The sequence below is a fragment of the Daldinia vernicosa genome (assembly GCF_022497035.1).
Source record: "Daldinia vernicosa strain CBS 139.73 unplaced genomic scaffold F5Y00scaffold_54, whole genome shotgun sequence".
NCBI lineage: Eukaryota > Fungi > Ascomycota > Sordariomycetes > Xylariales > Hypoxylaceae > Daldinia > Daldinia vernicosa.
In genome coordinates this window covers 68,247-96,089 of record NW_025953970.1, presented here as the reverse complement: position 1 = coordinate 96,089, position 27,843 = coordinate 68,247, and the positions used below count along the sequence as shown (strand labels likewise).

At 49.5% G+C, this 27,843-nt stretch overlaps 10 protein-coding genes across 10 annotated transcripts; 5 read left to right on the top strand and 5 right to left on the bottom strand.

Annotated features, from left to right (window-relative positions):
* Positions 1-4,722: 4,722 nt before the first annotated feature.
* F5Y00DRAFT_165154 (uncharacterized protein) lies at positions 4,723-9,364 on the top strand. Its single transcript, XM_048004771.1, has 5 exons — positions 4,723-5,311; positions 5,388-5,483; positions 5,548-6,194; positions 6,245-6,368; positions 6,431-9,364. Exons 1-5 carry the CDS (start codon positions 5,062-5,064, stop codon positions 8,842-8,844), a joined length of 3,531 nt encoding a protein of 1,176 aa, XP_047861523.1. The 5' UTR covers positions 4,723-5,061; the 3' UTR covers positions 8,845-9,364.
* A 1,591-nt stretch (positions 9,365-10,955) lies between these two features.
* Positions 10,956-14,234, bottom strand: F5Y00DRAFT_165054 (uncharacterized protein). Its single transcript, XM_048004769.1, has one exon. It carries the CDS (start codon positions 14,066-14,068, stop codon positions 11,042-11,044), a length of 3,027 nt encoding a protein of 1,008 aa, XP_047861522.1. The 5' UTR covers positions 14,069-14,234; the 3' UTR covers positions 10,956-11,041.
* A 1,260-nt stretch (positions 14,235-15,494) lies between these two features.
* F5Y00DRAFT_165057 (translation machinery-associated protein 22) lies at positions 15,495-16,841 on the top strand. Its single transcript, XM_048004770.1, has 4 exons — positions 15,495-15,866; positions 15,962-15,981; positions 16,089-16,176; positions 16,282-16,841. The coding sequence occupies exons 1-4, from the start codon at positions 15,800-15,802 to the stop codon at positions 16,707-16,709; spliced, it is 603 nt and encodes a 200-aa protein (XP_047861521.1). The 5' UTR covers positions 15,495-15,799; the 3' UTR covers positions 16,710-16,841.
* Positions 16,842-16,931: 90 nt separating this feature from the next.
* Positions 16,932-18,118, bottom strand: F5Y00DRAFT_265397 (Borealin N terminal-domain-containing protein; the record flags this gene model as incomplete). The annotated part of the gene is made up of 3 exons (XM_048011783.1): positions 16,932-17,556; positions 17,605-17,878; positions 17,944-18,118. 3 exons carry the CDS (start codon positions 18,116-18,118, stop codon positions 16,932-16,934), a joined length of 1,074 nt encoding a protein of 357 aa, XP_047861520.1.
* A 322-nt stretch (positions 18,119-18,440) lies between these two features.
* Positions 18,441-19,872, top strand: F5Y00DRAFT_165044 (von Willebrand factor type A domain-containing protein). Its single transcript, XM_048004768.1, has 2 exons — positions 18,441-19,002; positions 19,089-19,872. Exons 1-2 carry the CDS (start codon positions 18,712-18,714, stop codon positions 19,692-19,694), a joined length of 897 nt encoding a protein of 298 aa, XP_047861519.1. The 5' UTR covers positions 18,441-18,711; the 3' UTR covers positions 19,695-19,872.
* Positions 19,873-20,973, bottom strand: F5Y00DRAFT_165041 (Sybindin-like protein). The gene is made up of 3 exons (XM_048004767.1): positions 20,743-20,973; positions 20,538-20,660; positions 19,873-20,420 (listed from the first exon to the last, which is right to left on the bottom strand). Coding segments are annotated over exons 1-3 (495 nt in total). The 5' UTR covers positions 20,745-20,973; the 3' UTR covers positions 19,873-20,050.
* A 196-nt stretch (positions 20,974-21,169) lies between these two features.
* On the top strand, positions 21,170-22,247 carry F5Y00DRAFT_245914 (HRDC-like protein). Its single transcript, XM_048009058.1, has 3 exons — positions 21,170-21,581; positions 21,681-21,808; positions 21,903-22,247. The coding sequence occupies exons 1-3, from the start codon at positions 21,400-21,402 to the stop codon at positions 22,022-22,024; spliced, it is 432 nt and encodes a 143-aa protein (XP_047861517.1). The 5' UTR covers positions 21,170-21,399; the 3' UTR covers positions 22,025-22,247.
* Positions 22,248-22,863: 616 nt separating this feature from the next.
* Positions 22,864-23,622, bottom strand: F5Y00DRAFT_265393 (uncharacterized protein; the record flags this gene model as incomplete). Its single annotated transcript, XM_048011782.1, has 1 exon — positions 22,864-23,622. The coding sequence occupies one exon, from the start codon at positions 23,620-23,622 to the stop codon at positions 22,864-22,866; it is 759 nt and encodes a 252-aa protein (XP_047861516.1).
* A 1,309-nt stretch (positions 23,623-24,931) lies between these two features.
* On the bottom strand, positions 24,932-26,493 carry F5Y00DRAFT_245911 (60S ribosomal protein L9). The gene is made up of 6 exons (XM_048009057.1): positions 26,384-26,493; positions 26,168-26,256; positions 25,976-26,023; positions 25,643-25,898; positions 25,366-25,543; positions 24,932-25,308 (listed from the first exon to the last, which is right to left on the bottom strand). The coding sequence occupies exons 2-6, from the start codon at positions 26,211-26,213 to the stop codon at positions 25,255-25,257; spliced, it is 582 nt and encodes a 193-aa protein (XP_047861515.1). The 5' UTR covers positions 26,214-26,256; positions 26,384-26,493; the 3' UTR covers positions 24,932-25,254.
* Positions 26,494-26,551: 58 nt separating this feature from the next.
* Positions 26,552-27,735, top strand: F5Y00DRAFT_245909 (vacuolar protein sorting-associated protein 26-domain-containing protein). Its single transcript, XM_048009056.1, has one exon. The coding sequence runs from the start codon at positions 26,925-26,927 to the stop codon at positions 27,696-27,698; it is 774 nt and encodes a 257-aa protein (XP_047861514.1). The 5' UTR covers positions 26,552-26,924; the 3' UTR covers positions 27,699-27,735.
* Positions 27,736-27,843: the final 108 nt, after the last annotated feature.

The following is a 27,843-nucleotide window of genomic DNA, read 5'->3' as shown; positions in this document are numbered from 1 at the left end:
TGCAAGAAGTCGGAAATTATGATGGGTTTGGGGGCCAGCTGAGAGTAAGGCAAGTTTTGACTATGCCCAAAAGGAGAATTTAGAATGCTGCCTTATCGCCTTATCACCCTATCGCCCTATCGCAGCCCCAATCCACGCAGCACGTCAGCTAAAGATACTTGGGTACTTGGAACGAAAAGGGACGGGGGTGCCCAGGTATTCAAGAGCTGAGGGAATCGGCAGGCTTCGCAAGCTGGCAAGTGCTCCAAACGCACAGATAAGAATTGCGAACCTTCCTCGAGGCGCGGTGTGGAGAGCATTATAACCCCACCAATCAGAAAGACTCCTACATATATCTTGAGCTGCAAAGGGTTTAGTTACCAAACAGCCAGCCAGCCAGCCAGACGAGGGTGGGGGCATAAAATGGGGCATATGAGAACAGGGAGGGAAGGCCTAAAGTGAATTTCATATTCTCTCATACCTATCTTCCCTCCATCCATCTACCTATCATCAGCCAAGTCGACCTACTCGACAAAATACAAATACAAATACATAGTATCTAGCCCATTTGCCCATCTACCCATCTATTCACCTGCAGGTATATTTCTTGGCGACGCGCAATCCTAGGTGTGACGAGCGTGTTCCGGGCATCATGATTCGAACAGAGAATATACTCTTTGCTGCTGGGTGAGCTTTGCATGCCGCCTGTTTCTGACCGCCTCTGCCCTTGCAATTCTGTCATTCGCGCACGCGATTTCGCTCGTTGCCACCTCATCTTTCATCGGCCTTGCTTCCCCAACTCCTTCTACATACATACATACCTACTCCCCAATGCTGCCTAGGTAGCTACGTAGTCCGACACTTATCCATATCTTCTACCTATTATACTACCTACGTACGGGACTACATACATGTATGTAGTTAGTACGACAAGGGTCAAGGAGAGAAATGGGCGGCTTCCCTCAAACGGCAATGCTGAATCGGAGCTGATAGTCACACGTTGCTTAATGAGGGAAGTGGTTTCAGCAGGCGCTGAAATCGGACTATTCCCTTCTCTGACGAGAAATGTCTGTGCGGAAATATACATATGAGGCAAGTCAGAAGTCAGAGGAGAAGAGAGGCAGCGAAAGAAACGACGCTTGCATCTGCAACACTCAATTAGCCCACGCAGAATAGCCTGCACCCCAATGAACGGCGGACGATGGACGAGACCAAAGTTTCGCCTAGACCGTCTCGGCACTTATCAATGCACTTAAGAAACATGACGTTCCTAACTCGGGAAGTGATCAGCAAAGGTGTCGATGCATGTGCCGGATCATATGGGTCGACGTCCGATTCCCTCCCGCATGGCTGCGTCTTCTTACAAAGTATTTTTTTTTCTTCGGGGCGGCCTAACACCCTGTTTCCCGTCTGATGCCGTCTGATGTCCAGACAGATATGGTATCGCAATGGTCTGTGTGTAGGGAATGCTGGTTTTAGAAAGAACCACATTCGTGATTAAAACCGATTGCTACCGCACCATTTAAAATTAGGGTGGTTGAAGAAAAAAAAAAAACCCAACCGATGGAGATGAGGTGAAGCGGAGCGGAGCGAGCAACGTGGGATGATGGTCTAGAGCGTGTGGGAAGAAAAAAAAAAGGTCAGCCGAAACAAATTGCATGGACGGTTGTTTGGAGCTGATGCTAGGCTGTTCTTAGCGGCAAGTAAATTACCGGGCTGAGGCGGTCGGGTGGCCGCTAGGGTTACGCACTGGCGTTGAGGCTTTATCTGGCTGACTGTGGACTGCCTACTACCTACCTCGGTATGTACCTACTCTAATAAAGTACCCGGCTGGCGACTGGTGAGAGAATTCTCCAAGTTGGGGGCGACAATAGCGGACGGCGGACGCATCTATCCATCTTATCCTATGTAGGTAGGTACATGTATGGCAGATTCCTCCGGATGCGCCCCCGAACGACTTGTTAGAGTGCTGATAGACATTTTCTGCTGTTAGGTATACTACGTACATATGTACATACCTATCTTCTTATATTCTCACTCATCACTGCAGAATGTAACTCTAGATATAAGACGGAACCTTCTGCATATTTCGTACATTAGGTAGGTAGGTATGTACATAATACCCGTACCTAACCTTAGGTACTCATCCTTACAATTATTTCTTACTGGCACCTTCGTGTGATATGTAAGTTAGGGCAACACAAACGTGAATGTCAAGCAGATTTACGGCTCTAGTAATTCTTAAGGATGCCGTCTCGAATTTGACGACACGATTTATATGGATGGCATCGTATAAGAATAGAAAGGTGATAATAGGTACCTAACACGTGCGCTTACACAAAGACTCCCTTTAGGTGACACCTCCCGGGGCCGCGAACTATTGTACGTGCATAGACCGGAGAAGCTGATACCTACCCATCAGCTAGATGCTACTGTCGGTAGATAAGAGCAATTGACTGGCATGGGATCAATGGTAACGTGATTAGTCGTCATCTCTTATTGGTCAAACACTCCCTGGTCTCCCTTTTTTTCCCTTTGGGTTTTTCATATCATTGTGCCACCGTACCACAGCTCAAACCTGCTGAAGTTGCAATCACTCTGTGAGCACTAGCATCGATCAGCGTCAACTCAAACCAGAGCTGGACATCCAGCCGTCAAAGTTTCCCGCCTGTCATGTATGCAGCTACCGATTGAAATGCAAACCCGCGCGTACTACCTCACCGTTATACTCCACCGATGTAGCCAATAGCTCTCGGCTTATCCATCTTGGAGACGGGACTGCTACGGGGCATTCGAACCCTCGCTCGTCAGCAATGCTTAGCCGCCTGAGGAGACATACATAGGCGGATAATGATAGGTGGCGTGTAAGTATCCAGCACATCCAACATAACATCTAGCACCGTTGCTATTTGCGTGCTCGCTACGCTACCGTGTATGGTGGACGAAGGGAAGGACGGATACCTACTAGCGAATCCAGGGAGAGGTTAGGTTAGGTTAGGTAGGGCTTGTTTATTTAATTAAGAAGGGATACGGAGTTTAGATGACGCGGGCAAAGGTCTCGATCTGTTATGTAGTTCTCTTGGTACTATAATACTAAATGATATATGTATGCAATGTATGCAGTGTAGAAGGGCTCAGCTAATAAGAATGATAACGATGACGGTGGTGGTGGTTTGTTACACCTTCACACACTTTACATACATACATACATACCTTGCATACATGTCTAGACACAACTTTGGCCAAGGTAGTAGTTAACACGGTGGTCCCAGTAGCACGTTATCGGAAGAAAACGACGCAAGAAGATAAAAGAAAAAAATAATAAAGAATCTACAGCATCTCATTAGTCGCCTACCTCGAGCAACTTTTAGCCAGGGCTTTAGCTGGATCATCTTAGTCCAGATTAGCAAAGGTTCGATTATAATAATATCCAACGGCCTTGTTTTACCACACCCCCTGTCCGCTAACTTATATCCAGTTTACATAGACTAATGTACTCGGTACTTAACTAAGCAGGTATAGGTATTACCTACTAGTCTATGCACTGTATATCTAGGTAATAAGGGACTTCGGTTCTCCATATCTCGTACATACTTTTTTCCTTTTTTCTTCTTCTTTGCTTCGGTGTCTTACCTAGTAGTTTTGATTTAGAAAAAGAAGTAAATAAAAAGTGTTGTCGTCGTTTTAGTCAGTTAGTTAACTGTTAACTTAAAGTTTACGCTCATGATCTTATTATAACCAACTTCGTATTAGCTCTTATGATATACATATATAAATTGCGTAAGTCGTCCTTCCCACGGATGAGGATCCAATGGTCGGTAGTCGATGCCCATACCGAAAACAATATGTATTGTACAATACATACACTACATCTACCTACGTACAATACATACATTATATATACTGTACCTGGGTCTCGAAGGTGTCGACGCTCCGCACCGACCTCCCGAATACCCCGGCAGCCCGGGAGCTAGAATCCTTGCAGGGCGTTGCACCTTGCTTTTACACCTTGCACCCCCTTCCAACTTCCGTTCAATTGCGCGTTCGGGCTATGTATGTAGTGTATGTATTGTACAAGTAATAATATATAGGTATTTTTTTTTTTTTTGCCTTTCCTCTTTTGCCCTGCGCTTACCCTTTTTTACCCCCTTCTCCATTCCAAGATTTTTATGTTATCCCCTGGGATAATTGTGCAGCAGCTGGCTCCATGTATGTGTAATCTGCCTGTGGTAGTGGTCGCCCCACCTTCCTGTCAACCTAGCCAGCCATTTTTTACTGGGTATTACTAGGTACCTACCTATCTCTTGCTTGTCTATCAGGTCCAGTCTGCTGCTTCCTCGATCGCGACGACCCCAAAAGTTATTAGCCAATTTGCCCTCAAACCTAAGCCTGCTATCTTTCATAAATTTTTTCTTCTTCTTCTTCCCTTCTCTTTTGGTACCGAGATAACTTGCGGGAAAAGGAAAAATAGAAGAGAGAAGCCCAAAAATTCTTCCCTCCCTTTCCTTTTTTTATACCTTTTTTTTTACCCCCACAAGAAAACAGCTAGATGTTCTAAGTTCACATCCACCCCTCGCGACATAGTCCCCGATAGGCGTCCTGCAGCCAATCTTTAAAATTTGTTGTTGCGATTGGCTCATTTCGTCACGAGGCGCAGTCATTAACTTTTTTCCCTTTTCCCTTCCCTTACAACCTTTTGGCCGATGTTTCCGTCATGAACATCAAGTTTATGATCGTCTCTTCGTCCCTCGTAAACCGCAGTTGATGTGTACCGCTAGGTCACGCGCGCAAGCGGGAAGCGAGTCTGCGCGCGAGCGACTGAAAAAGTGAGAGTGAGAGTGAGTGTGAGAGTAAGAGTAAGAGTGAGAGAAAGAGCTGGTGAGGTGGAGAGCGGCTCAGCCTTAGGCCAGTTCAGCCCGCTTGTTGCGGCACAGGCGCCGGTCCCGTATATATACCACAGATGTACGGCTCAGGCCCAAGGCTATAAAAAGAAAGGGACGAAATAAAAGTTGGGAAGAAAACATAATAGCCTCGGACCCCAACTTGGACTTTGGCGCAAAAGGGTGCGAGAGGGGAGGAATTATGGCTGCCGACCCGTTGGAGCCTCGACTCGACCGTCGCGGCTCCCTGCTCGATGGTCGGGATGCTCAAGTCACACCCGGCTTCGACCCGTCTTTAGACCCCACGATTAGACAGCTGTTCGAACAGCAAGCTGAAATCCAGGCGAAACTAGCCGCCCTACTTCCAGCCAAGTATCTTCCAAACAGTAAACTAGAGCTGGATATGCTTCGTCGAAAGCTTAGAGCACTGGAGGCCTATGTTAAGAGTCAAAGTAAGTGGCCTCTATTTTAAATCGCGCGCTGCCCAATTGGCCTTGTACTATATTCTGATACACGTAAACCAAAAAGACCTTCCTGGGACCGTTCCCATATTATCTGACATCGAAGAGGCCCGCGCCCTGCAGTATAAATGCGAGTGCATCGAGAGTTTCTTAATAGACCAAGGTATGTGATTGAGTCGTCTCGTATTGTTTTCCCCTTTCACCTAACGTGCGTGTCGTCGTAACAGGGTTGGATCTTCATGATGCACAGTTTCTGCATGCCTTGAAGCTTTTCGGTCAAGATGACTCGCCACCTGGCTACGATGCTTGGCTGGATAAGAACCTCTCATTTTATGATCCCATCTTCCGGGGATGGAGGATGAGGGAGACTATACCTCTCATATCAAGGCGTCAGGCTTCCTTCAAGTGTTGGGATGACCGATGCTTATATTATATATATGGCTTTTCTAATCCCGAAGAACGGGACGAGCATCTAAATCAACACGTTATCCCTCCGAAGAGGGATTCGGGTCTATCGATTGGCACGATACCGCCGATTGTCTTCCCGGACCAGTCGTCGTCACGACTGTTCAGTACCGATCACATAAACCGGAGCTCACCGGCGACGTTGCCACGGCTTTCTGTTCCCCCTTCGCTGCCTCCGCTGGCTACTACCAATCAACCTAGAGATCGGCGTGAGTCAACGATTGGCTTTCCCTTTGCAAATGAGTTACCTCCTCCTCAACCTAGGGGGTCGGTAGACTCCGAACCGGATTCTTTGCTACCGCCCTTAAAACGAAGTAGGGTCGGACACGGAAGACTCGAATCTATAGGTGAGCTGAGGCTGCCACGTGATGCAGGACCATGCCTCCGCTGTAAGGTCTATGCGAAGCCTGTAGGTAAACCCGCTTGCGTATGGATATGACACCTGCTTATCGTCTTTAGTGCGATTCGAAGGACGACTGTGCGTTTTGCTGCGAATCTGCTGGCTCTGCTAGCGATGAGTTTTGGGGCGTACTCGGATGCCATCGTGGCTCCCTGGTCTCGCTAGCTGATTACATGTTACCAGGTATAACCAACCCCTCGCATCGATTAGACGTTGGAAAGCGGCATATACTCACTCCCACATAGAAGCTCTTTCCCCGAGGCAGGTTCACACGCCTGTCACGTCACCTATGGCAAGGCGTCGAAACATGAACGACTACCTCGAACGGACCTATCTCGTAAGCCAGAGCATGTCGGATATGGTGAAGTCGCATATGGACTTCGACGATGGGTTTTGGTGGACTGAAGATTTAGCATCGTTACCAATGCCTAATCCTACCTTGGCGACTTATTCCAAGGAACCCAAGGATAAGCCGCCACCGGTATTGAAAGTACTAGCAGCGAGTTGGAATGCGGAAGGTGTTCCCTTTCAATTCTGGGAACTGTTTAGACTAACAGGTTTCATGTCGGAGAGCCGAGAATTAGAGGCAGTGACTTATCCTGTGCTATATCGTGCAAAATTACTCTTAAGAGAGATTTTATTCTATGACTTACAGCAGCCCGAGCCGTCGATACGAACCGAGGTCAACTTGCCTAATGTCACGAATGCCCAAAATTCCCCCGACGATATAGACTACGAAGGACGGAACCGGCTAATATACAACTGCATGGTTCAATTTTTGCAATCCTTCGAGAGTACGACTATGCGAAGAGTCATCTCTGATCCTAAAAGCTGGCTAGCTGTTTTTGTTTCGCTTTGTATTTTTAGCATCGTGAGGACGATCTTGGCAGACCTGATCTCTACGCCATCAAGGGCCATTCCCGCGCAATCGCAATCAGGGTTCCCCATGCCCGCAGGCGCCACATCTATGCACAGCGTCTATAAGGCGTTGGTAAGTGTATTCGCTTGGTCTACGCCGATGATAATCGACGACCCTGCTCTCGAGTTGGACATACACGACCGCGCGTTATTTGCTACGACCGCTGCGGCTGTTCGAAAAGATGATTGGATTGCGTTAGGAATTCGATCTTCTAGAGATTTCCTCCTGGGACTTGGGAGCGGTTACTTAGATGGTAGTGCCGGAGGGAGTGCTGGATTTAATGGCTTCTTTAGACAACGGACGCCCATCTACCGGCATGTGTCGTATCAACAGCCTTCTGTTGTTGGCCAAGCCGGTGAGGCTCGGAAATCGGTCATACAGTGGCGCCCAATCGACCCCTGGGCGAATAGGAACGAGCAAGAAATGCTACCGGCGACGTATGCTATAGAAAATCCAGAGCCTGGGAGGAGGCATACGGTAGGAGAGAACCCCGTGTTTTCGCGGGCGATTGCTAGGGGACTCAGCTCCCCTTCCAAACTTAGAACTTCTTACCAGCGACCGCCGCTTCGGCGCGTGTTCTGTACTAAGTGTCACGAATACCCCGAGGGTTTCCGCGGCGAACACGAACTTCGAAGGCATAACGACGCCAAGCACGCGTCTTTAGTGAAGAGATGGGTTTGTACCGAGCCGCAGACGGCGAGTCCGCATAACTCTCCACAACCCGTAATACCACTTTCGAAGTGCAAGGCTTGTGTTACGCAGAAACGATACGGTGCTTATTATAATGCGGCTGCTCACTTACGGCGGGCTCACTTCCACCCGCATAGAAGCGGCAAAGCTAGCGGCGATTGGCCCCCGATGACTGTCTTGAAAGATTGGATGCGAGAAGTACGGCAGTCCATCGATGTCAATGAAAACGATACATCTAGCGGGGAAGAGGATAACGACGTAAGAATGATGGAGGATTATGCATTGCCGCGACAATCTTCTTTCTTAGAGGCTCCTCGGCTTGCGCCCGCGCCGCCTCAGGGGCCATTATTAGCCCCGTCGATAGCCCCGTCACTAGACAGCACTGCACACAGCAGTCCTGTTATACCAAAGGCCGAGGATAACAGGAACCGATGTCCTCACCCGGATTGTGGCCGGGTATTCAAAGATCTAGCAGCGCATATGCTGACGCATCAGGAGGAGCGGCCTGAGAAATGTCCTATAGAGAGTTGCGAATACCACACTAAAGGGTTTGCACGGAAGTACGACAAAAATAGACACGCCTTAACACACTATAAGGGGACGATGGTTTGCCCCTTTTGTCCGGGACCCGGCACAGCTTACGAAAAGGCCTTCAACAGGGCTGATGTTTTCAAGCGGCACTTAACGGCCGTACATAATGTCGAACAGACTCCCCCTAACAGCCGAAAGATGATCATCACTGGGAATAGTTCTCGGAACGGCGGGGATGCCAAGTGTTCTATCTGTCAGACCCGATTCTCGACGGCGCAGGAGTTCTACGAGCATCTAGACGACTGTGTCCTAAACGTAATTGTTCCGACGACGCCCAAGGCGTTAAAGGACCGGGTCTCAACGCCTCAGAAGGGCGATGATAGGAGCATCATGGTGGCTCTAGAGGATTCCGACGAAAAGAGTAAAAGTGAAGGGAAGGGGTCCGCTGACGTCTCCCCCGGCAGGACGATAGAACCGGTACGAGGGGACAAGATGGATGTGGATTCGGACAGGGATTAAGGCATATGGAATTATGTCTTGTACATACGAGGGAGCGGAGAAAAAGCAGAGGAGTTTGGAAGATATCATGATATACTACTTACGAGGCCGTTATATTCGTGTATACAAACAAGCTTGGGATGAATATCAGGAAGTTGAACGATATACCGTACATAGTTAATGGCCTATATAATTCCGTTGTAATTTTAATTTTCATTAGACAGATGGATATGAAGCGAGACTGGTGGATGACGAGCTCTGATTATGTTCGTCATGGGCAATGATCGACGAGGAACAAGCCGCTGTCCAGGCCCGAGGAGAGTATGGGAAGGGTTGATAGATAAGTCAGCGGCTGGTAGGATAGGACGGGATAGGTTAGATTAGGTGAGGGCTCTTTGGCTTACCCGGCGACCCGTCTTACGTGCTTTGGGGTTTCGGGCTGGGCTTACTGAGGGAGGGAATGGGGGTGGTGTCTATCTAACGTATACCAGGTACCTAATGTATAATATAACAGGTACCTACCTGGGTACTAACCTATAGAGTTCTTATCTGTTGAGCCTCGTCAGCTTGAAGCTTTGGCGTCGTTACACGCGCCGGTACATGTAATGAAGAAAAGATAAATCCTTCGGGGTTAAGGGGGGTGGGTAAGCCGCATGGCAGTGCCGGAGCCTGCTTACCTAGGTAGGTAGGTAAGCGAATACCTACCTAAGCTATGTATTATGTAGAAGAGGATTTACAGGGGGGCTACTACATATGTAGGTAGATAGGTAGGTAAGATTACTTATTACTCGTTAGCTAAGGGTATAGTGGTGGGCGTAGTGTACGTGGGAATGGGGTGTCGTCGTATGTACAAGCAATATACTGCATTATAGCCGCACTTACACGCGTATTCCGTACGGGAAATGGGGATGTATGCAGGTCAGATAGAATTAGATAGGTATTTCTCTATCTATCTACTGGGATCCCCATATCGCGCCAAGCACACACGCGCTACGGACTGTTTATTCGCCATACTATGCCAATATCATGGAGAAAAAGTAATAGTTAACTAGGTTAGTGACGATATGTTGTTTCCTGGGCCACGTGGGTGGGTTGAAACGTCCGTAATTTCGTAGTTACCTAGTCGAGGTGGGAGGCTGGCGAGCTGCAAGGTAAGGGTATAGGACTTAGGTAGGTAGGAGTATGATATGGGGACCAAGAGGCCATAGCTCCCTCCCCTATACCCCTATATAGGTCCGGGCCGACTTTGAAACGACTAGATTGCTGGGAAGGATTAGTTATTTAATAAAACGCAATATCTTTCTTATCCTTCTTGTATAGGTAGCCATGTTACGTATCTCCCAGGTTGAAGCCGAGGGCTTATGCAATATATACCTACCTACCTACTCACCAAGTAAGTAAGTAAGAGGTAAGTATAGTTATAGTTAATTATACGAATTATGAACCCGTCCATAACTCGCCCGACTAACCCGAGGAATTTCACAAATCAGGGTCGCAGACAGACTCTTGGGTTTAAGACGAGCCGATGAATAACGATGCTTTAGGTACCTAGGTATCTATGCCCTGTATTTACGTAGTTATAGTATAGCCACGTAATGTAGGTATTCCGTAGACTTTTAGAAGTCACTAAGTTAAGTTAAATAGGTTAGGTACCTATTATACGATATATGAATGTCTGAGTCTACCATCATCATATATGAATGCTTTCTTAACTACATCTTACGGGAGTATACAAAGCATATTTAAACCTACTCTTACTACCAGTATATATTATATCAAGTAATATTCTCCAACGGCACTAACAAGACATAGTATCATCCCAATTCGCGATACAAATAGAGTTGACCAAGCTTATATATCTGTATCTATATGCCTAGTAAATAATATGTATATGTATATGTGCTTAGGTATATATCGATCTCGTAGATAGTATTTCATTTTCTCTCTCATCTTTCTTTCTCCCTTCCATTCCATTCTTCCCACTTTCAAATAGGGTATCATCATCACCAGCCATACATACATACATGCACCTCGTAACCTATTCATACACGCGTGCACACGTTCCCGTCAAACAAGTAAGCCGACAACTCCGGCCTCGTATGCACATACCCCGTACCTCGTAACACATAAGAAATCCTCCCCCGTCTCGGGTCCAAAGCAGTCACCAGTCTGAGTAAACCATACGTCTCCCTTCATCCACTTATGCAGCACATCTCCTCTAGTAGCCAGCCCTCCTATTGGCAGCAGCAGGAGGAGAAACTGGCTTCCTAGCATACCCATTCAACATCCTAAAGCCCGCACCACACGTACGCCCCTCCTCAACAACCTCATACACACCATCAAGGCACTTCCCCGCCTCGCGCATTTCCGGCGCCTCGGTCGCAAGGAAGCCCAGGCGGCCTTCGGACGCCACCTTTTCCATCTCGCAGCGCAGCAGCCAGCGCTCCCACGCCCAGCTGCCCGCCAGTCCCGCGGTGGGGGCCGCCGCCTCCGTGCTGCCCGAGACCATAGCCTCGAGCTCGAGGGGGCGTTCGACGCCATTGCTATCGCGCGCGACTTTCCTGTTACGTCGGACGGCCGGATCCGCGCCCATCGGCAGACACACCCACGCACGACGCACCTGGTCGAAGCCGGCGCGGTGTAGGCGGCCGAGGAACATGCGCGTGGGGCTGGGGTCGTAACCGAGGGTCTTGAGGGCAAAGCCGAACTCGACGCTCTTGGCGAGCCCTAGAGGGCCAGCGTTTGTGATGTCCGAATCTAGGACGGAGAACTCAAGGTACCCGCCGGGCTTGAGAACGCGCATACACTCGGCCAGACAGCTATCCCACTCGTCCTCGCCGTTCTCACCGATGAACTTGAGGATAGAGTGCAGCTCACGCGCCGATACAAGGTCGAAGTGTGCGTCGGGGAACGGTAACTTGGCGAGCCGCGAGACGGCGACCTGGCGGTGGTTCGGCGGTCCCCGGATGTTGGAGTTGGACAGCTGGCGGATGGCCTTGGTAGTCACCGTGTAGACCTTGGTGTTCGGGTACATGATAGCGCAGTGCCAGGCCCAGTCGCAAGTAGCCTGGCCACCGAGGTCGAGGATGCGGGCACGATCCCTAGCGCCGCCGATACGGGAGAGACGAGCCAGACGCTTGGCGATAGGCGCGGAAAATAGACGGCCTCCGTTCAAAGCCTTAGTAGCGCCGACGTGCCAGTTTGCCATGGACATCTGGGCCCACGCCTCGTGTTCCTTGTCCATCTTGAGCTTCTCGGGGTCGTCGACGATAATATCATCGCCGCGGGCCACGTTGGCGCTCATGCGCTTCTTGGCCGAGTGTGGCACTACGGATAATTGGTACTTGCCGAGGAGCTGATTGCGGTGAACCTCGCGTAGGGAGATGCGTTGGGATTGGAGAGCCTCGAAACGTGGGAGACGGTGAACAAAAGGATCTTGACTGCGGGAGCGGATGATGTAATCCTGGAAAGCCCGGTAGTAGGCCGACTCCTGACGAGCGATCTTAGGCGGTAGAGGTTTTGGAATGTTAGTCTTGACGACAATCTCAGAGAAACGGACTGTCTTTTTCTTATGAGCCGGAGATGCCACCTCGGGTTCGGGTTCCTTCTTGGACTCCTCTTCAACGCGAGTAGATTCTACCTCCGTTGCTACCTCAGCCTCCGGCTTGAATTCTTCCTCTGGGAGGATGCCCTTGAGATAAGCCTTCTGAGCCATGAGCCATAATTCGGTCCGGTCTAGGTTGGACAAAGCTGCTTCTTGCTGCTTCTTGGCATATGCGGGATCGTAGGTTGCGACGATCTCCGTAGCGGTGACATCCTCGTTAGGGCTGGAGGGCTCGAGGTGAGCGGCAAGAGGAGATAAAGGGTCTCTTTGCTCAACGCGTCGCGCTGTAAGGACATCTTCGGCAAGATCAGCCCTAGCCTCGACAACGTGCTCCAAGATAACTGGTCTTGCAGTTGGAATGCCATCTGACATGGTACCCCTAATTTCTACAATCTGTTCCACCGGCACCGATAGAAGGGGTGCAACTGCAAACCTCTCAGGACGTGGAGGCGGAGGAGGTAGAGCAGTGGCAGTAGGCAGAGTTGGAACACGAGGAGCAGGCTCATTCCATGGCACTCTGTAGAACTGCTCCGCAGTAGTCGAGGTGGGTGGAGCAATGTCATCGGGTGTCATGGAGGGCAAATGCCAAGTGTGCCTTGTGGCGGGAGAAAGGTCAGAGAAAAAGCCTCCTGGCGAGGGAATATCAAGCCTCGTCAGCCCGTTGAGAGATTGCTGCTGTCGAGTCGAGAGGTGCAGAGCGGGCCGAGACATAGCTGTGAGTAGGCGCGGTGTCTGCTGTGACATTTCTGGTCTCCTCTCGGCGACCTCGATGACCTGCTCTGGGCGGTACTCGCCCTCGCCATCTTCGCTCCCAGATAGCGCTTGCAGGGTAGCCAAGGCAGCGGGTTGTAATTGAACACCAGACCAATCTGCGCTATTGATGTCGTCTTCTCCAATTACTGGCGTAGGCGGAGCGGAGAGAGCAGCCAACTGATCCGAACTTAGACTGCCATCGAGAGAAGGCGGTGCGGAGATAGTTGGCACCTCCTGAGATTGCTGAGCTTGCAGGTAGGACATGACGGCCGGCGACATCTCGACCTTGGGTGGTGGCGTCGGAGGTATTGGTGACAGGAACCTCTTGAACTCCAGCTTACCTGAGAAGTTCTTGACATCTTCGTCCTGCTGCGCCGGGATCACCAAGGGCGGAAGAGCCCGGTGCGAGACTGACGAGGGAACCGAGGATCGCTTCAGCATTGTGTTACGAGAGCTGTTTCGGCGCTTCACCGATGACATTCTCGAAGCTCGTCGAGTATCTTCTTCGTCGGAGACTTCGTAGATATCGTCAAACTCTGTAACATCAGTACTTATGCTAGCCCGGTTCCAGGGGTCCGAGGAAGATATTGATGGAGAGTTGCTCTCCTCTGCGGATGTAGTCGACGGAGATTCAGGCAGTATCGGGGCCGACAAGAAGTGAAAGCCTCGCGGAGTCGGAAAATGGTCACTTCGTGGTGATAGCCATTGTACTATCTTTTCGTTGGACGAACTGGCTTGGTTTTTACCCCGACCCCTCGACGTCCTCTTCTGTGACCCTTCCGAATCTTCCTCCATTATTGTATTAAGTGACCTCCCCGGTCTTCGTGCCAGCGAAGGGGAGGGGGGTTGTTGGTATGTGCTAGACGGTAAAAGCACTAGCTCAGGCATCTTGTGTTTAAAAAATAATACTAGTAAGATTCTTAAAAGGAAAAGAGATAGATGAAACTATATTGGGTTAAATGCAATAACCGTAAGATGTGTTGAAAAAATAACGAAATAACGCCCAGCGTTGTTGAAAGCGAAGTGTAACTTAATTAAAGAAATATACTTTAACGACAGGGACACTTCGATCAACGAAGCGATATAAAATGAGGCAACCTCAAGGAAGCTTGAGAAGAAGAGAATAAGAGAAACGAAGCCTACCAAATGTTTGGGCGAGAGTAGTTTTATGACTCTGACCTCGGAGATGGCCAAGCGGCTATGGTGTGGAGAGAGGCAGGATGAAGAAAGTGAGCGCTTCCAGCCCAGTGGTTTGTTATGCGGATGGACGGGTAACTGCCCATCACCTGCATAGCCTTGGAGTCTTAGTGCAGATTCGGCCAGACACACACGCCTTGGACCCCATTTGGGGCTTGTTTAGGTATGAATGTGTGGTAGCTATGTGGTAGCTGTGCCGAAAGAAGACTGGTGGTCTCGTTGGACGACGTCAATCTAGAGGTTGTATCGGTCGAACTGCCCACACCAACAACCAATCGGGACTAATAGACAAACGACTGGCGGTGATATAATTTTAGAACACCCAGCAACATAAGCCAATAGTCCGACTGGCGCGCGGGAGTGCAGGACGGAGAAAATCGTTGATTGGCAAGACACTGCGGACTTCCAGACCAATGGGGTAAAGGTTACGCTGACTGAGCGCTTAACCGCCCAGCGTCATTTGTGAGGTTCCGTGATTGGTCGAGCCGAGTTCGTCGTGAGATTGATGGTGCAGAAAAACCAAACTTCCAGAACCCAATAAATATAATGGCGGAAGTAAAAAGAACGTCATCTATACTACTAGACGGACTTATTCTACCCATCTAGCCGTCTTGTTTAAATAGCGGTAGGAGTTATTCGCGGCGAGCGGGTTGCTTAGTATTAAGAGATATAATCGACTGGTCTGAGTAGCTAGAATAGTCCTTTTGACCAATACCAATATCTTGTAAGCTTAATAGCCGTCTGAATTATTTCAAAAGCGACAAGTCGGACGACTGCGATATCATGAATGTGAAGTATAATATTAAGAAGACGCCATGTCGGCTCATGATACAGAGGAAGAAATGCCATAAGGCTTGATGGTAAGTGATGAGTGACATACATAAACCTACCTTAACCAAGTAAATCCAACTGTGGCGCCTACTCGACAAGATTACGTAAAGCTGTGGCTTGCAATAAAGTTCCCCTCAAATTTTCATTGGACGCAGCTACCAATCAATCGTAGGTAGTGTACTCTACCTACATAGATCTGCCCTCTGCGCTAGGTTAGTGCAATCAATACCAAGGTTAAACTCAGGAAACGGGCAGTCAATCAGCTGTTTCGCGCCGTGCTCGCGGCGAATTTATTTAACGAAAAAAAACGAAACGCATAAAACGCAAAACTACCTACCCCACCAACCCACCCACCCGGCCTACCATTACATAGTGTAGGTACCTACCTACCTATCGAAACGAACCCCGCGCTCCAGAATCAACAACCAGAAATCCGGTCCCCTTGTTTAAACCAAACAATAAAACAGAATCTCTTAGCCTACGGCCACGACGAAACATCTTGCGTCTCTCCTTTTTTCAACCTATCCCCCCCCTACTCCTCCTCCTCCTCCTCCCCAGTCGCCACCTATATACAAAATCCCTAGTTCAGGAATGGCAGACGTAGAACAGGCAGAAGGCCCCAGCGAGCCCCAGGGCCGCCACGTGATATACTGCGGCGGTAAGTCAAACAAGCAAAACAAGACGCAATACCCACCCGACTCACTAGGTCCCCAGAACCAGCTGTAAACTGACCCTGTCCTGCTGCTATTCTAGTCTGCACCTTACCGCCAGAGGTACGATATTCCCTATTCATAGACCAGCTCCGCGAATGGAATTCGATAAAATAGACGTCATAGAGAAGTGGGGGAAAAAGAAAGTGTACTGATCGTCGAACAAGTAGTACTGCGAATATGGCGGCACCGTCAAGAAATGCCAGGACTGGCTGCAGAAAGCCCACCCGAGCTTATACGAGCGTATATGGTCTCCAGGTACGCAGGACCTCCGAAACACCCCCCATTCCTATAGATAGATAGATACACTCTCTCCTAGGCTGGACAAACCCACTAACGCCAGCTCTCCCCCCCGTCCCGCAGAAGCCCTAGAAGCCGCCACGGCATCGCTCTCCGTCGAGGCACAGAAGCGCGCCGCCAAGGACGCGCAGAAGAAAGCCGCGCAGGCCGAGAAGGCGGAGCAGAAGCAAGCGGATAAGATCGCCAACAGCGTGATAACGATCAAGCGGGTCGAGCGCAACAAGCGCAAATTCGTAACCGCCGTGTCCGGGCTCGAGGCCTTTGGTCTCGACCTGAAGAAGGTCGCCAAGGAATTCGGCAAGAAATTCGCCACGGGCTCCTCCGTAACCAAGGTGCCTAGCGGTGGCGAGGAGATTGTCGTGCAGGGCGACGTATCGGACGAGATCGAGGAGTTCTTGCTAGAAAAATACAAGGACACCATCCCCGAAGACAACATCGAGCTCGTCGACGACAAGAAAAAGAAGGGCTCAACTGCCGCTACCGCCGGCTAGAAGCATATGGCCGTCTTGTCCAAGCTTACGAAGTAGGGGCGCAAGATGAAGAAGAAGAAGAAGAAGAAATCAAAGGGGACGAGATATTGGGAGGAAGATGGGGAAATCTTTTAGATAAAAACGCCAGCAAGGTTCTCATTGTGACCTGACTTGATCCATACCCCCCCTCCAGAACCATAACGCCGAGCGAGATGCAATTAACACATTATAGTCATTTAATATCTAAGCTCTCTTCCTTAACGTCCTCCCTGTCCCCGTTCCAGAGGCAGCGGCTTTTGTTGCCGGGGGCTTTTTGGTTGTGGCTGACTTTATTGTGCTCATGACTGTTTTCTTGCCCGCGGGGGCTGTCGTCTTAGCTACCCTCGAAGCGGTTGTCTTCTTGACTACCGACGTCGAACTGCCATTGCTCGACTCGCTTGTAGTGCTAGCCTTCCGCCTCCCTCGCGTAGACGCTGCAGTCGGGGGACGTGAAGGGACTGCGGCTTGTCGCGCACGTACGGATGCGTTGCCGTTAGCTGAGCTGGTCATAGACGAAGTGGTAGGTTTCCTTGTGCTTGTGATGGCGGGTCGCGATGCCTTCACCCTGTCTGCCATACTCGATATGATATTGGAAGAGGGCTTAGGCGGGGGTCCTTTCATAGGTGAAGCGGGCCTGCTAACTAGCGTCTTTATGGGAGATGCTGCCGGGCGAGCGCGGGGTACTATTCGCGTGTTTGAAGATGTGGGCGACAGGACCTGTCCCGGTTGGATTGCAGCGGGTTCCTTGCCCGGGATGCCGCGAGGCCTCTTCTTAAGATTCTGAACATCGTCGCCTTGGTTCTCCTTATCTAAACCTAGTATTTCCTCGCTAGACGGTGTTAGTTAGCTAGAGAGAATAAACAAATTAAGTTCCTACCTTAGGCCCTTTGCATTGGCTGCTGGAACTGGCTTTCGTGGGAGGGGCTTGGCTGACGCGCCATCCTTTGCAGGGACGGGTGGAGGTCTGGCTACATACGTTGACTTAGGTGGGCGAGGTGGTTGATGCGGCTGTAGTGATTTGGAGAGGAGCTCGCCCATCTTCAGTTTTCGTAAGGCGGTGGGTATTCGGTTAACGCGCATCTCGACGCGTGATCGTAGTTGTTGCGCCTGGATATTGTATTGAGCTCTTAGTCGTCTTGCACGTTCGGTAACTACGATAAAAATTAGTTAAAAATCGAGAAACTTGATTTATTTGGCTCGGCGGGCGCGTCCGTACTCTCTAATTGGAGGTTGTCGATGAGAGCTTGCTTCTGCGCAAGCGATAGGCCTAACTTCCGCTTCTTGATCGGACTTCGTTCGGGCGAACATCTTATCGTGTGTATCTTTTGGCCGTTAATTGAACCTGTTATAGCCTCAGATTTTCTTTTTCGCGTCGCTTTGACCGGTGCCATTTTGTGGAATATTTGTGTCGAGTATTTTTGATGCGGGTTTGGTGAGTAAAAAAATGCGGTAAAGTGTAAAATACGAATTTCTGGACGGACGCGTTGTTTCGTGTAGGGGTTTTTTGAATATGGGGTAGAATGGAGAGTACAAATGCAAGAATTCGGGTGTGTTGATGATGAAACCAATGCTTGTGCAAGTAAACAAAAGAGAGGGATGTGGGACATGCACTTGAGCGATGTGAGTGATGCAATTGGATAACCTGAAACGGTGGATTCGATTAAGTAAAAAAGCTGGCAAGCAACTGGAAGTGGAAGCAACTTGGTCTAAGCTCTTTCACTGTAGGTATTGTACCTTTGTACCCACCTAGGCTACACCTGCCTGACGTTTTGTTCTGAAGAGCTTATCCTCCGATTCCCGATTCCAGCACTGCAGTTACGAAGGTACCTCTTAGCTGTAACTTGCATTCATCAACTTTTCTAATCCGTCATCCAGCCTCGTTGACTTATCCTCTAATCGTCTAGATATCATAAGACAGGCCGGACCTCCATTATTTACACACACAACACCCTCGATCCCGGTTTATTATCACAATACCTCCAAAATGCCGTTGCAAGCTGTTATGATAGTCGTTGATAACAGCGAAAGCAGCCGCAATGGAGATTACCAGCCCTCCCGGTTCGATGCCCAGGCCGATGCGATAAATATTATGTTCGAGAGCATCACCCAGTCCAACCCCGAATCCTCCGTCGGCCTGATGAGCATGGGCGGCAAAGGACCCGAGGTTCTGTCTACGCTGACGACAGAACGGGGCAAGCTGCTCGAAGGTCTTCACCGGACGAAGAAGAAGATCTCGGGCTCGTCCCACCTTGCAACCGGCATCCAGATCGCTAGTGTATGTCAAACCTTCGTTTGCAACTGCAACGGACACATGTGCAGCATGATGAGATCTAAGCTAATGATTGGGTTCCTCCGCGACAGCTAGCATTGAAGCACCGACAAAACAAATCCCAACGCCAGCGCATCATCGTCTTCGTGTGCTCGCCCGTAGCCGACGACGAGAAAAAGCTCGTATCTCTCGCCAAGAAGATGAAGAAGGGCAACATCGACATTGACTTCGTTTTATTTGGCGACCTTGACGACGATGACGTACAGAAGAAGCTTGAGGCTTTCAACAATGCGGTTAAAACCAACGAGAACTCCCATCTTGTTGTTATCCCCCCCAGCGGCAAGCTTCTAAGCGACCAGCTGATAACTACTCCTATCTTGCTCGGAGAGGGAGCTGCTGGTGGTTCGGGTGGTATGGCCGAGGGTGGTGGCGACTTTGGTGATTTCGACTTCGACCCCAGCGCCGACCCTGAGCTGGCTCTTGCTCTACGCATGAGTATGGAAGAGGAGAATGCAAGGCAGGCCAAGCAGGCCAAGGATGAGGCAGATGCTGCGAACAAGACGAGTCTGGAGGGAATACAGGAAGAGAGTGAGAACCAGCCTCTACTAAACGAACACGGTGAGCCTAGCGGAAGCGGATCTGCCGACAAGAAGAGCTCTAAGAAAGACGACGACGACGACAAGATGGACACGTCATAGACGAAGACTTGTTTATCTACAGTCTGTCGAATTCTCGCCGGCGTGGGATCACGGAGTTGTTGGACTTGTACAATTAATAATAGACCAAAGGCCTGTAGCGATGAATTAGGCGGGGAATGACATTCCTGCCGCAATAACAAGGGCAGAGCGCATTTTCTATCAATCAAGTCCCGGGCCGTAATGAAATCCAAGTCTGTTTGTTAACTCCAAACGCCATGCCATGATGCAACTCTAGATAGCTAAGCCTTCCTAATTCCGCCCCCGTCAAGTCGTCAGACCCCCCTCTCCTCCTATGCCTAAAGGTGAGTCCGCAAGAGAAACCCGTGCAATACCTACCAGGTCAGTAAGCCTCTGCATTATCGGGAGTTGTTAATCTCCCTGATATACGAGTTCAGCTTCCTGTCGAAGGTTTCGCAGCGGATAGGCATTTCCAGCTGGTAGAAAGGGTTCTTCATGACGTAGTCGGAATACAAGTCGTAGATCTTGCGTATGGTGATGTCGACGTTGGTCTGCATCGTATCCGTGAACAGCAGAAACTTGGTGCCCGTCAACGTGTTGAAGCACTGCAGCCGGAAGTTCTCCGTCTCCATGACCTCGAGACCCGAGGGCGGATCCGGCCGGCTTGGTATCGGCACGCCTCCCGCGGTCAGCGCCGCTTGATGCTGGTGGTGTTGGGCATTCATTAGCCCTTTCAGCGGGTTGAGACGGGCTGTGATGGCGTGGACTCTGGCGATGGGGTGAGTTAGGTAAGTAAGTAAGTAAATCTGATTCTCATAGCTAGCTGGCTGCCTAAGGCATTGATTGCTAGATGCTGCTAATGAGATAGGGGAGGGCGTGTCTCACCCGTGGAAAGTGCCAGCAAGTACGAGGTAGTCATTCGTGTTCAGCTGGTTCAGGCCATCGCCAAAGGTGCGGTTGTAGATGAGACCGCCGGCCTTGTTGATGACGATGAGAGCTAGTACGCCCCTATATATGAGTTAGTAGTAGTTCCATATTTTATTTATGTTATTTTATTTTATTTCATGGTAGATTGGGGTCTGGTGCTTACATCGTATAGAGATAATTAATGAGGGTTTTGATTTATTCGGATTTTGTCCAAGGGGTTCGGGTTTGGTTTCTTTGCTCATATCTCGTTTAGAAAATACGCGTTCATAGCCTAGCCTTGGTATGAGATATCTCATAGCACACGATCACTTCCCCTACAGCTTTGACTAAGGCCTTAGTTGTTGAACGAAGTCAAAATAACCGAAGTTTCTCCTAAAAAGTCCCTGGTTGTAACCTGCACTGAGGTGAGATATCCTAAGTACTTAGGTACATACGTATCGATCTGACCTAGCGTGCTGGAACTAGACCGGATTTTCACAAGAAGCTTCCCCAAATTCTCCACAATTTAGCGGTCTTAGCACCTAACCTTGTTCATCACAGGCTACCTTCTACAGCGCCAGCCCAGAGCCGCATTATCTGACAGCTGACATTTCTTTCTTTGTCGCATATCCAATCGCATTACCATAATCGCCATACCATCTATCTATCTACCTCCTAACCTTTCAATTGACCGCGCCGGTCTGCGACATAGCAACAAAAAAATAAAAAATAAAAAATAAAAAGAATAATTACTAATTGCTTCCTTTTCCCTCTTCTTGCATCTATCTCTCCGCCGTCACCATCCATCCTATAAAGAAATAGTCCGGACAAGACAGACACGATGTCTCATCCTCCCACGTCGCGGTCCAGAGCACCACCCGCCGGCAACGAGGAGGCTACTACCGTCCTCAGGCTGGGCGAGTTCCAGGACGTCGACACCCTGACGCTATCCGAAGCATCTCTCGTCATCAACGCCCTGGTCGCCAAGCGACGCAACGACCGCAAGAATGTCAACGAGACGGAGTAAGAAGATTCTGTCCCCAATTCCTCTAGGCAATTTTATTTAGCTAGTTTCGGGCGACGAGGACAGGACTAACGTTTGTTCTATTCTTTTTTATATAGGATGTTGACAAAGACTATCGATTACCTGGATACCTTCGCCCGCTTCAAGAAGAAGGAGAACGTCGAGGCCGTGGAGCGATTGTTGAGCTCGCATAAGGAGTTCCACAAGTTTGAGCGCGCGCAATTAGGTACGGTTGTTTGGTTATAGAACCCGCGGTTCTATTGATAAAGCACCTAGGTGAAGGACAAAAAAAAGCTAATCTGGGGGGTCTACTCCTTTAGGGTCGCTTTGCTGCGAGACGGCCGAGGAGGCCAAATACTTAATCCCCTCGATCACCGATAAGATCTCCGACGAAGAGCTACAAGAGCTGCTCAACGAGATCTACAAGCTGATGCCGCGATGATACCGCTCCACAAACCCGTGATGCTCTGGCACAGCATCGTACCGTACCGTACCTCTTTCTTCTGTCTGTTCCTTATAACCGAACAGATCTACCGAAACCCGCAACAACCTCGACGCGAGGCATAATTCCAAGGCTGAGAAAGAAGCTGTGATAATGATGGATTCTAGAGCAACAACAAAGACCGATCGATTTCTTGTCAGTTGGGCGTTTTTTTTTTTTTTTTCATTTGAATTAGACCAGGGGAACTGGTGTTGCACTAAACGGCGTAGGATAAGGAAAAAAAGACTGGCAGGCTTTCTTGATTTCTGTCGTGTTCCATACCCCCCCACGAGATCGGAAGATACAGGCAAAGACTAAATAAATAGCATTCGGTTGGTTTTTGTTCATTCATGATTGTTATTCTCTGGAATATCTTTGGTATAACTAGTGTGATACGATACGTTCTACTTTTTTTGAATCTGTAGGGCTTTTTTATTAACGACGACTATAATAATAATGTCTAAGCCGACAAAGCTAACGTAGCGTTGGGAGGTAAGGTTGTTGTTTAGCATAGGTAGGTAGGTGATGATCTGTAGAAAGTAATCCACCGATAGAAAAAGGCTGGTAAAGTTAGGTTGATAATAAAAAAAGGAGGCTAGAATAACCCCCTATTCAAGTCTTCGGGAAATCCAGCACGATTAGTTTAACCGACCCCCTCCATCGTGGCCATCACCCAATATACAACAAATATACTACAGTTATCCAGCACAGAAACAAGGCCAGAACACTTCGAAATAAAACATCAACCCTACCAACCAATCCCATTCATATTATTAGGTATGCAGGTAATCGACCATCCCCTACGGCAACTCACTCACCCCCCTAAACACCCCCACCCCCATCCCCTGCCCCTGCGCCCTCCACGCCGGATGATCCATCATAAACCGTTCCGGCTCGTCCGCATACGGGGAATTCGGCAACGTCTCCGCGGCGACGCGCTTCGCGATGCGGCGGCGGCGGATGAGCAAGCCGGCGACGAGGAGCGCGGCCAGGGCGAATACGGTGCTGCTTATGCATATACCTGCTATGGCGGCTGTGGAGAGGGGAGGTGGTGGTGATGATGTTGTTGTGTTTGTTGTTGTTGTTGTTGTTGTTGTTTGCGGGAGGGTTGAGGGTGGGGGTGTTTGTGAGGTGGGAGAAGAAGAGGAGGCGGAGGAAGAGGATGGGGATGGGGATGGGGGTAGGAATGGCGGTAGTGGGGGTGGTGTGATTGCCCCTATAGCGGAATCTGACAATGACGACGATGTTGTTGTTGCTGTTGTAGATGGCTCTGGACTGTTATCGGGGGTAATATTCGGAGTAGTCGTGATATCCAGAGTAACCGTCTGCGTCTGCGTCTTAGTCCCACCATCCGGCGGCGAGGTAGTAGTACTCGCGATATTCTCTCCTCCTTCGGTATTCGACGGCAGAGCATCGTCGGGACATCCCCCCGGCTTACACGCCTCCACGGCGCAACATCCCACGAATCCGCCCTGGCAGCTGTAGAACACGAAGCCGGGGTCGCAGGTACCGGGCTCCTTTATATTAGAGCTTCGCTTTCTCTGTTCTTCGCGGTTCATTTTCATTTTCACCATCACCATGGGGCTGGCTGTAGAAGGCGATGATAGATAGAGTGTAGTTGCTCCTGTTGCTATGGTGGTGCTCACTAAGAGAACGTTAGGGTGTAGGTACCGTTTAAGGTGCTCGATAGTGCGGCGGCGACGACTCTATCCAGACATCCGTTCTGGGGGGTAGAGGGCATATCGTTTCGTATCGATATATGAGTGATAGACAAGGTGCCTGGTTAAGATGTAGATTAAGCAGGTATTTAATAAGCAAATACCTTGGGTAGTTATCGAGAAGATAAATAGAGTCTCATAGGGAGAGGATAAAAAACATTGGGAAGGATCTTACGATGAAAAGCAAGCCTAGAAATATATCCATAGTTTAGGTAAATAAATGTCCCTCAAGAACCCTAGTTTATAACCCCTTCGTGGTACCTATCAAGCAAGCCGATTAGATCTAGAAGTGTTTGCCTTGCTTTGCCTTGCCTTGCCCTGCCCTTAGATGAGATGTAGATATACATATTAGTTACACCCGCCGTTGCATCTAAGTACTAGGTTAGGTAGGTAGCTCGCCATATGGGAAAGGGGAATACCTACTATGTAGATATAAGAAGGTTGCCCATTATCTTCCGCCGTAACACGGGATTTCGACTATATCCTACATCCCATCCCACCCCATCCCATCTCCCTAACTTCCGAACGAACTAGCTCTTCGTATACTACGTTGCACAGACGCCTTATTCCCCGTACAACCAGCTACATAGTACGTAGCTATCCAGACTTTTCTTCTTTTCTTTTTTTTTCTTCTTCCAACAGTCTAAGTAACATGGATACCCTTCCCTCCCCTTCCACCACCCACCCCCTCGTGAACGCAAACAAGACAAAAGAAAAAGCTTCGGTAAGGGATTGACTAGTTAGAATATTTCGTTTGCTTCCGCTTTGACACCTAGTTAGTTAATATATATTAGAAACGCAAACCCTCCACCTGCCCTGCTCTGCTCAGCCCAGACGGAGAGCCGTATCTGGGATTAGGCAGCTAGACAGAAAAATACGGAAGTTTATTTGATATAAACCTGACTTTCGGTTTTATTCAGGGGTCGGTTAGAAAGATATAGCGGCGGAGTTTGCCGAGTTACGTGGATATATAAAGGAGCCTTTTAGTATGTTAGGTTAATACTTACCAAAATCTGCATCTGTTTTGGTGCTATTTTACTAGGTAGCCCTCTCGTAAAATATCTGTTACTTACGAGATGATATACGATGATGGAAATAGTGCAATATAATGTTTCTACGTTATGAAGTTGCGCGCCAGGAACCAGAATAATTGCACAATAATCATATGATAGTTTAATTTCTAGATGCTCCCAAGTTCTCATGGGTCGTCACGGATAGCTCAGTAAGGATTATCTCAAATCCGCACCTCGTCGTATGAAAACCGCTAGTCCCTGAAGCGAATATCATCATAAACGCATTACCTCACAATTCACATCATCGTAAAGTGTTCAAAGTTCAGAAACACAGTTGCTCAGTTTTCGGTTCCATTTTTTCGCAGCTATTTTGCTACGTGAGATGCAGATGAACCCCGGCGACTCCGTATTGAGACCCTAAAAGCAAAGAAACCATTTGTGTCCCGTCATGTCCGCCCGTTTAGACCTCTTCCGCGATGTTGCCCTTCTCGGATACGTACATGCCGTCCAAGAACTAGACGTTTGTTAGCGTGGGCCATATACTTACTAAGTAAAGATCAATTCAACATACCTTTCGGATATCCTTGTTTCGGACTCGGCAGATCTGTTGGATGTCGGCGGCGCTCTGGGAAACATCCTCGAGGGAGTTGCCTAGGAGGAGCAGCTCGTCCTTCTGGGCTGTGGAGATTTCGACATCGACACCGGGCTGCATGACGACTCTTCGGACGAGCTTCTCACCGATGAAGTTTCTATCGTTCACTATCAGCTACCCTATTTTCTCAAAAACCTGTCGAGAAAGTGTCTTCAAACAGTCTCCCCCTACGCGTTCGGATAGGCGCAAAACATACCGGATCTCGACCTCGAAGTTGCCAGTCTCGCTGTTCTTCTCGACGTTGACGTTGATGGGGAAATGGGCGTAGACGTAACGCATCTTGTACTTGAAGCCCTTGGTGACGCCGATGACCAGGTTGTTGATCAGGGTTCGGACGGTTCGGAGCGTGGCGACATCCTTTCGCGAGCCGTGGTGAATCTCAATGCCAATAACATTCTTCTTCGGTCGCGAGAAGTTAACCGCGATGTGGCTCAGGTCCTTGGAAAGCTTGCCTATTTCTCTCAGTTAGATTCCTTCGCGCCTCCGGAGTGTATATTCGCCATCGCTATGGCTGCAGATAGTATCGTACCTCGGGGGCCCTCGACTGTGACGTTGCGGGACTTGATTGTGACCTTGACTATTTCGCGAGTCGCATATTAGCATTCGTCTCATTGAATCGCAAAGTTCGAGATTCTCCAAGCAGCAAACAAACACCCAACCCAAAATTTCTTAATTCCTGGGCCGATGCTGCCAGCGCGAGCGAATCGGTTCGAAGACGTACCTCCCTCGGGAATCTCCAAGGTCTCGACGCTGTGGATGTATCGCATCTTGACGGTTCAGGTGAGGGTATAGCGGGGGGGAGAAATGGACCTGAAGAAATTGAAACCGTGAGTAAATTGCTAGATTCTAGACACCAGCAGATGCGATGCTGATTGATTAAAGGAAAAATGGAAAATAATTAATCGTGAAGGGTATCGGGCGCGGAGCTCTAACGTACCTGAATGTGATGTCGTCTTGGAACGGGGAAAAAAGTCTCCAGAGCCAAAGTCAAAAATTCAATCAATTGAGGAAATTCGTTGTGCGGCCAGTCGCTAAGCTTAGATTGGGGTAAGTGCCAGAATTTTAGTACAAGGTACTTTTGCTAAGTTCGTTCCATTAGGGCTACAGCAGCGGGGGCTACTTTGTGGCTTTTAGTTGTGGCTGTCGTGGCTTGATCTTTCTGTCTTTTTGAAATCAATGGGCCCACCCATCTAGGTCCACATGTACCTACAGACATCCACTGGAGGTCCACCGATTCCCCGGTGAGGCTGAAGCTGAAGCTCGAGCCACATGGATTTACTTTGAACGCCGCTGCATCTCTCTCCCTCTCGTGTCCCAATTGATTGATTGATTGACTGACGAATGAATGTGGGGCCGCAAGGCAGGAGAATACATAATAAGTTGCTTCAACAACTTGCAAAGCATACGACGACTACGACTTCCAACGGCCCCAATTCCTCCCCTTTTCGCACTCGAACCTCCCCCCGCGCCCAACAAACATGTCGTACTTCTTCGCCACGCCCGTCGACATCGATATAGTGCTCGAAGATAGCGATGACCGCCAAGTAGTGGACATACGGGAGAAGCAGCGCCGCGAGAAGGCGCCGCTGTACATGGACGGGGAGTCCGTCAAGGGCCAAGTCACGGTGCGCCCCAAGGACGGCAAGCGCCTGGAACACACCGGCATCAAGGTCCAGTTCATCGGCACCATAGAGATGTTCTTCGACCGCGGCAACCACTACGAGTTCCTCTCCCTGAACCAGGAGCTCGCCGCGCCGGGCGAGCTGCAGCACCCCCAGACCTTCGACTTCAACTTCAAAAACGTCGAGAAGCAGTACGAGTCCTACAACGGCATCAACGTCAAGCTGCGCTACTTCGTGCGCGTCACCGTCGCCCGCCGCATGGCCGACGTCATCCGCGAGAAGGACCTCTGGGTTTACAGCTACCGCGTGCCCCCCGAGATGAACTCCTCCATCAAGATGGACGTCGGCATCGAGGACTGCCTGCACATCGAGTTCGAATACTCCAAGTCCAAGTACCACCTTAAGGACGTTATTGTCGGCCGTATATACTTCCTCCTCGTCCGTCTCAAGATCAAGCACATGGAGCTCAGCATTATTCGAAGGGAGACTACCGGCGCCGCACCCAACCAGTACAACGAGAGCGAGACCCTTGTGCGCTTCGAGGTGAGTCCCCCCCCTTTTCCCTATCAACCCCCATACTCTTACGATAATACGCAGCCCACCCAGCATAAAAGCCAGCCAGCCAACTAACCAACCCCTCTCCCAGATAATGGACGGCTCCCCCTCCCGCGGCGAAACCATCCCCATCCGTCTATTCCTAGGCGGCTTCGACCTAACGCCCACCTTCCGGGACGTGAACAAGAAATTCTCCACGCGGTACTACCTAAGCCTAGTC

Excerpts from the sequence above, each read along its gene's own strand:
- F5Y00DRAFT_165154 (XM_048004771.1), top strand. The coding sequence starts at position 5,062 with ATGGCTGCCGACCCGTTGGAGCCTCGACTCGACCGTCGCGGCTCCCTG. Across the intron at positions 6,195-6,244 it reads GTAAGGTCTATGCGAAGCCT|TGCGATTCGAAGGACGACTG; the intron begins GTAGGTAAACCC and ends TATCGTCTTTAG. Across the intron at positions 6,369-6,430 it reads AGCTGATTACATGTTACCAG|AAGCTCTTTCCCCGAGGCAG; the intron begins GTATAACCAACC and ends ACTCCCACATAG.
- F5Y00DRAFT_165054 (XM_048004769.1), bottom strand. The coding sequence starts at position 14,068 with ATGCCTGAGCTAGTGCTTTTACCGTCTAGCACATACCAACAACCCCCC.
- F5Y00DRAFT_165057 (XM_048004770.1), top strand. The coding sequence starts at position 15,800 with ATGGCAGACGTAGAACAGGCAGAAGGCCCCAGCGAGCCCCAGGGCCGC. Across the intron at positions 15,867-15,961 it reads CCACGTGATATACTGCGGCG|TCTGCACCTTACCGCCAGAG; the intron begins GTAAGTCAAACA and ends CTGCTATTCTAG. Across the intron at positions 15,982-16,088 it reads TCTGCACCTTACCGCCAGAG|TACTGCGAATATGGCGGCAC; the intron begins GTACGATATTCC and ends TCGAACAAGTAG.
- F5Y00DRAFT_165044 (XM_048004768.1), top strand. The coding sequence starts at position 18,712 with ATGCCGTTGCAAGCTGTTATGATAGTCGTTGATAACAGCGAAAGCAGC. Across the intron at positions 19,003-19,088 it reads CCGGCATCCAGATCGCTAGT|CTAGCATTGAAGCACCGACA; the intron begins GTATGTCAAACC and ends CCTCCGCGACAG.
- F5Y00DRAFT_165041 (XM_048004767.1), bottom strand. Across the intron at positions 20,421-20,537 it reads CTTGCTGGCACTTTCCACGG|AGTCCACGCCATCACAGCCC; the intron begins GTGAGACACGCC and ends CCCCATCGCCAG.
- F5Y00DRAFT_245914 (XM_048009058.1), top strand. The coding sequence starts at position 21,400 with ATGTCTCATCCTCCCACGTCGCGGTCCAGAGCACCACCCGCCGGCAAC. Across the intron at positions 21,582-21,680 it reads AAGAATGTCAACGAGACGGA|GATGTTGACAAAGACTATCG; the intron begins GTAAGAAGATTC and ends TTTTTTATATAG. Across the intron at positions 21,809-21,902 it reads GTTTGAGCGCGCGCAATTAG|GGTCGCTTTGCTGCGAGACG; the intron begins GTACGGTTGTTT and ends CTACTCCTTTAG.
- F5Y00DRAFT_245911 (XM_048009057.1), bottom strand. The coding sequence starts at position 26,213 with ATGCGATACATCCACAGCGTCGAGACCTTGGAGATTCCCGAGGGAG. Across the intron at positions 25,899-25,975 it reads CACAGTCGAGGGCCCCCGAG|GCAAGCTTTCCAAGGACCTG; the intron begins GTACGATACTAT and ends TGAGAGAAATAG. Across the intron at positions 25,309-25,365 it reads GAAACAAGGATATCCGAAAG|TTCTTGGACGGCATGTACGT; the intron begins GTATGTTGAATT and ends ACAAACGTCTAG.
- F5Y00DRAFT_245909 (XM_048009056.1), top strand. The coding sequence starts at position 26,925 with ATGTCGTACTTCTTCGCCACGCCCGTCGACATCGATATAGTGCTCGAA.